The 6,467-nt window shown below is 35.4% G+C and overlaps 1 protein-coding gene across 1 annotated transcript; it reads right to left on the reverse strand.

Annotated features, from left to right (window-relative positions):
• Positions 1 to 816: 816 nt before the first annotated feature.
• LOC107623053 (uncharacterized) lies at positions 817 to 4,217 on the reverse strand. The gene is made up of 6 exons (XM_016325185.3): positions 3,053 to 4,217; positions 2,335 to 2,497; positions 1,981 to 2,157; positions 1,806 to 1,889; positions 1,620 to 1,701; positions 817 to 1,521 (listed from the first exon to the last, which is right to left on the reverse strand). Exons 1-6 carry the CDS (start codon positions 3,427 to 3,429, stop codon positions 1,082 to 1,084), a joined length of 1,323 nt encoding a protein of 440 aa, XP_016180671.1. The 5' UTR covers positions 3,430 to 4,217; the 3' UTR covers positions 817 to 1,081.
• Positions 4,218 to 6,467: the final 2,250 nt, after the last annotated feature.

Below are 6,467 nucleotides of genomic sequence, written 5' to 3' on the forward strand. Positions count from 1 at the left end.
ATAATCGAGTCAGTTCACGAGTTAATGAGTTAAGTTTATCCAAATTCAAGTTCGATTTATTTAATTTATGAGCTCAACTCCAGGCTCAAACTTGGCTCATCAGCTCACGAGCTCAGCTTATCTCATGAGCTGGTTTAATTCACTTCTAGTCCTAACAAAGACAAAGGAGTATCGGCTGTGTTTTGTTTTGATTTTTTGAACAAAGGAAAGAGAGCTTTCTTTTTTTGGAGAGAGGCAAGGGCATTTCAACCCAAGTTACTCAGGTTTAAAAGTAAAAATTACAACAAATGTAAGAGATGAAGTTTGAATTGGAATACTTTAGATTAAAGTTAAGATACTAAGCTAATTAAATTACAATTTTGCTTTTATAGAAGTACTACTAATTGTTTTATAAAACGTTGGGGCCCATTGTCTACTATAAGCTCCACCACTACCAACAGTTATATAATTCCAAAAAGTAACATCAAGGTTTCTATGAATGCAGGAACTTGCAAGAGGGATTTCGCCATCTAATCAAGAAACAATATCTACAAGAGTAGTGGAAGAAGAAACCAAGCCCATTCGGAAACCAAGTGTGGCACTACAGTTTGATGGTTTGCATTGTTTTGAAACATTTGTTATGAATTAAATTCTCTGAAATATGTCCAACTTAACTGATTTTATGAGAGAAATAAAATAGTAGAAGACTTCATATTTGTTCTTTCAAATAATGTCTCAATTTATTTCAAATCATTCAAGATATTTCCACTGCCAACCATTCTTAATTCTTAAACGTAACAACATAGCATGCTACAAAAGACTTAATTAACCGAGAAATTTGAGAAAAAGAGCGAAATTTTATGATGTAGCTGAGTTTATACAACCATCATACTCTGTAGTCTGGACCAATAATTTTTTCACGGTCCAAATCAGAAAAAACTTCAATGACAACCCCTCAACACTAGCCGATGGTAAATTATATTATTTTTCAATCGACATTATTTTTTTTTTTTCATAATGATTTTGCCTACAACAATAAAATCTAAAGGTTCTAATAGAACTCCTTCAATTGCTTCTTCTATATACTGGATTACACCTATCATCATCTTCTACCTATATTGGCAAATCTTCTTGCAACACCAAATATGGCATACTTTGCCACCAATCCCCTATCAATACTACAAGCAAGAGCAATAGCACCCCCTATGACTAATATCTTTGGTATGTTCATACCCTTCGGTTTCTCGGAAGACGTCGCATTTTCGTCGATCTCAGATCGATTCTCAGCGGATCCAATGTTCTCCAAGTATTCTGGAGGGACTTTGGTGTTGACCCCGGCCAAGAAAGCATGCCGAGAAAGCGAGGTTCCAGAGGCTCTTGCATGTTGGTACGCACGCAAACCTGGCTCGATCTTCTGAACTGTTCCCCACATTCCTTTCTTTACTCCGATTTTTGCAATTTCCCATGGAATCCCCATTTCTTCATGATGGAAGAGGATAACTTCACAGGAACTTAGCTTGCCCTTGGCTCTCTTTGATTCCACTGATATTAAAAACAAAATTTTAATCCTAACTCCAAACAAATCTAACATTCAAGTTAATCAATCTAATGCAACAAGTTTCAAAATAATCGATATGTACCTGCCCGAATACACCAACTTGAGTAGTATGTGTCGACTCGCCTTGGTTTATCTTGTCTTGGAATCGAAGGACAATCTATTCCCTGTACAGGAAAACATAACAGCAAAGGAACAGAGAAATTAGAACCATCATCCGAATCAAGCAATATGCAAATGACCGAAGTATCATCGAATCTTCTTCGCATACCTTTGTCACGCAATAGTATGATCCTCCAGATTCAAATATTCGTCGACCAATAATGTATTCTCTGTCTTTGCAGAAAAATGGGAACTGCACAGCATTGTTTTTTTCGATAATCAGCACACATAATCAATTATAAAAGTTAACTTGAATACATAAACCAGCTTTGAAGAATTTGCACCTTCCGTATCCACTGCACTTTGATGGTTCCAGTAGTGGGACACTCTTGTATCATTGTTGACTTTGCAAGCATGTCATCCCATCTGGGCCGAAACTCATCATCCCAGAATAAATCCCTTACAATTTCAGGAGTAGCATCTTCAAACACAGTTCTACTTCTGTATTCGGGAGGACCATCCTACCAAACCAAGTCGAAAATCAGTAAACCAAACTGATAAATTGCAAGTGACGCAAGACCTTATAAATAAATATCGACACAAATCGTCAATCACATAAGAGCAGGTCAAATCCAATACACAAATTGAAGTGGAACTAACTAATAAACCTCAACAAATTAGCAGAATAAGTGAAATACCTTTGGTTCTCTGCGCCATGCTTGGTAATCCATGTTCGGAGTAGAGCGATCCATCATCATCATCCAGGGGAGACCCCCATCTTTCTCCTCCACGAGCTGCCACAGGTGATGTAAATCCTCCATAGTAACAGCATTAGATGTTTCTCCACTAGAATTTAAGGCACTGCATAGTAATGTCACAAGTATGTTAATCCTTGAACCAAAAAAGACACACACAAATACATGCGGCAAAAAGACTACAAAAAAATAAACAAATAAAACAATTGATAAGTCGATGATTATCCCACCAAACTAACATATCCTGATGTAATTATCTGGTCAGGCTTCACACATTTCACCATTGGGTCCGGTCCTTCCCTGGACCCGTGTTAACGCGGGATGCTTGTGCACCGGGCTCTCCTTTTTTATAGTTAGATTATGCAGAATTAAGTGGCTTAAATATTTCGTTACAATTCTTTCTTTCAAGAAGAGTACTCCGCAAAACTACTAATTAAGCCACGTTTTATCACCAGAGTTTAACGGGTTTTTAGACAAAGGTTTGACACACACAACCAAGAAAAACCGAAGATTCAATCTTCAAAGTTGTCACATAAAATAACTTCAAAACAATCTAAGTCAACATCTGAATTTTCTTGTCCCTGTTATGAATAACGTTTCTATTCCAATAACGTAAACGATTTCAAATAATATATTCAACGAGCGGATGAATGCAGCATACCTGCTAGTGTTATCAATTTTCATTGGCAATGAAGAAGAGCCTTTCTTATCCATCCCTTTCACAAGCATAGATTTATTAACAGCTAATGATTCTGGATTTGGAGCCTGCATTTTAATAGAAGTAAGGCTTGGAGAAGAAGCATAGGCCTTCAAAGGTGACAAAATAGACTTGGAAGGTGAAGAAGAAGATGATGATGAAGACGAGCCAATAAATTTTCCTTTCGCTAGGCTCGCCCAATTGGGTTTCCATACCCATCCAATTAGAACACCAAAAAGAAATGCTACCCATATTGGACCAAGAAACATTGCTACACCTATGCATACACCCAAGATTGCAGGGTTCTCCAACATATCATGAACATATTGTGACAAAGCCATGGCAACAATAACAAACAATTCTTTCTTCAAAATTCAACAAAAAGAAAGATAGAAATACCCTCCTTTTTTTTATTGATAGGTTAAAGGGGTTTGCAACAAGAAGGAGCTGTAGAAGATTTTAGGTGAAGGTATAACAAATTCAGACACGGTAAACAGAAAAGCAAGCAACTTTGGCGAAAAATTAGAGAAAGATTAGGATGAAGGTTAAGGGGTAGTGGTGGTTGTTGGAAGAAAAAAGTGATTAAGACATGAAGGGTTCAAATAAGAGCAGAAGAAGAAGAAGAAGAAGAAGAAGAAGAGAGGTTGTGTTGTCTTGTCTTGGGTTTCAATTTTCATCCAACAACGACGCCGTCGTGTTGGCGAGGCATGATGGTAAAAACGTTACCAATGGCGGTGGTTTATGTGTGTTATTATCTTCTTCTTTGTTGTTGTTGTTGTTGTTATTTGAGATGTTTTCTTTGTTGGGATTGGATTATTGGTGGATGAGAATTGAGGAAAGAGATAAGTGTGAGAGAGGAACCAATGGGCGTTTTGGGGAATAAATAAGAAGCCAAATATAAATAAAAGGAAGGGGAAAATGGTGGTGGGAATTGGGAATTTGAGAAAAGGAAGAAGATGCGTGTGAATTGGAAGCTACTATTACTATGTTATTGTTGTTCGTTGAAAGCGAGGGTTTGGAGCTTGCTAAGTCTAACGTGTTTCCAATTGACGGTGTTTGTTGGTTCGGTCTTAAAAATTGATTGAAATATTTAAAAAAAAAATGAATGGAGGTAACACAAAGCTATATCAAAGTACTAGTACTACATTGGTTTATATAAATTAAGCAATCATATAGTAAGTGGCTACTATGGTCTATGGACACGCCAAGGCCTTCACGTTTTGTGAAACTCGTTTTTCTTGCGTTTCTTATGTCGAGTTTAACACTTTACCCTACATTAATGTAATTGATAACATCTTCAACATCATATATACCATATGGTATTTTGAATAAAAAAAGCTTCATAACAACGTTTTTCATAGAGAATTGTTTGAATGTGGTCCTTACAAACCACAGACCACTGCATTTGTTTTATTCTATTTTAACTTTAATATGTACATTGTACTGTACCAAATCTTGCAACATAATCACCTATCTGGTTGCTGCACCGGCCAGTGTGCTTAGGGTTTAGTCCTTTCCAAGTTTACATATTTTTACCGCAAATTAATTTTACTACGACTGCATACTTGGTGAAATACAATTGTGTGATAATAGAGGGGGATATTTCTTGAGTATGAAGGAAACAAGAATTCGGACTCTCTGATTTTTTCTAAAATAAAAAATAGTGTCATTTAACAATAAATCGGACTATAAAATTTTTTTAACAAAAATAAAAAATTAAAATTAAAATTTCTTTTCTCAACCAATAAAAAAAAGTGAAATCGCACTCTCTTATTTCCCTTTTTGAAAACAGTTTTTATAGTATTGAAAAATCATAAAAAATTAAAATTTTTTATCCAATTTTTACTTCAAGTTATTAGTTACTAGAAGAAACATTATTATTCATTTAATGGCACTATGCATAAAATAAAGAGTAATTCACTAATAAAATAAATGCAGTTTAAAATTGTACAGATATTCTAAATTAGAATTAATTATACACCCAGTTTTAAACGTATTTATTTAAATCAAATAACATAATTCGATTTTACCTATTTACATGTAAATTAAATAGGCAAATTCGAATTAGCATGTGTTTCACTTGATTTCTGGTAACCTCAACAAAGTTTCTCGACAGGGTGTCGAATCAAGCTTGTATCAAGATTTCAAGTATCGAGGAGCAAATACGACTCCTTTGAAAAAGAGTAGGCCCGACTTGGGAATTATTTAGTGTTTGTGTCGAAACGTATGAGATGCTTGAATTGTGGCAAATAATAAAGAATTGTAATAAAACAGATGAAGCTTAAAAATTGCAATTGAAAGAAAGCAAAATGCTCGAAGAACAGAACTAAAAACTAAAATACGTAAAGCAAATAATGAAAAGAAAACAAATAAATGAAAAGAAACAGAAAAAAGAAGATAAAAGAAAAGCAAATAAAAGTGGACTTCCAACACTCACATGCACTTGTGCTCCATAGTCTTCCATTGCATTGCTGGGACTGAGAATTTTGGCAGAGGTTTATTTGTGATGATTTAGTATTTTTGAAGAAGTCCTAGATCTCTTCTGAGTTTCTATTATTTATAAACCATGGAAATAGACTTGCCATGGAGCATGTTGTCCACTATTTTACTTTTTCCTTTTTCTCATCCATGACCTTGCCTTGACCATGAAGAATCTTGTCCCCCAAGTTTTGACACCCACATCTTCCTTGGTCTTCAAGTCCCAGTTTTCTTCAGCTTGGTCCTCAAATTTCGCACTCATGTTCTCCATTCAGCTTGAAAATCGAGTAGCAAACCTTGATGCTCAAGGAAAGACAATAACTACTTTTCGACTTCAATTTTTTTGTATCATCTTTCTTTAACTTCAGTTTGCTCGTTTTTGCTTCTGTAGTCGAAACACTGCTTCTATAGTTGAAACCATTGGCAGTCGAAACGCCCTTTTGTCGAGAAAATCCTTTTTTTTTGTACCAACAAGTTGTCCCTTTAAAACTTTTTATTTTGTTCAAAAATACAAGTTTTAATATTCCTCATGTTGGGCACGTGCAACCTTTTCAAATTCTCAAAATTTGAAAGAACAATTACGCATCATTTAAAATAACGCGCGTTTTTATGAGAATACATAACGTTCCCTGGGTTTTAATGAGTCATTCCTTGAATAGAGTACTACTTAAATTCTCCCTGTCAGATTACCTCATGAGTCGACTTGGGCTCTTAAGAAGAAATTAGTTGTTTATTCTCCCAGTATGTAGCTTGACAGTTTGACTTGGCCTAAGCCTTACTTTCTCTTCTGTCTCTCGATTCTAGAGATGAACCACCAAAGAATCTCAACTCAATACCAGTATCTAAATATCAGTCGTTGTTTCTTATCGACTCTTGGTTTTCATGAATGGTGGTCGAAGTA

This window comes from Arachis ipaensis, chromosome B10 (assembly GCF_059453495.1).
Source record: "Arachis ipaensis isolate K30076 ecotype BB chromosome B10, ASM5945349v1, whole genome shotgun sequence".
Taxonomy (NCBI): Eukaryota; Viridiplantae; Streptophyta; class Magnoliopsida; order Fabales; family Fabaceae; genus Arachis; species Arachis ipaensis.

Bases quoted from the DNA above. Each gene is read 5' to 3' on its own strand.
- LOC107623053 (XM_016325185.3), bottom strand. From the start codon at position 3,429: ATGGCTTTGTCACAATATGTTCATGATATGTTGGAGAACCCTGCAATC. The intron at 1,890-1,980 runs GTGCAAATTCTT...AATGCTGTGCAG, and splicing joins AAGTGCAGTGGATACGGAAG to TTCCCATTTTTCTGCAAAGA. The intron at 1,702-1,805 runs GTATGCGAAGAA...TTTCCTGTACAG, and splicing joins CATACTATTGCGTGACAAAG to GGAATAGATTGTCCTTCGAT.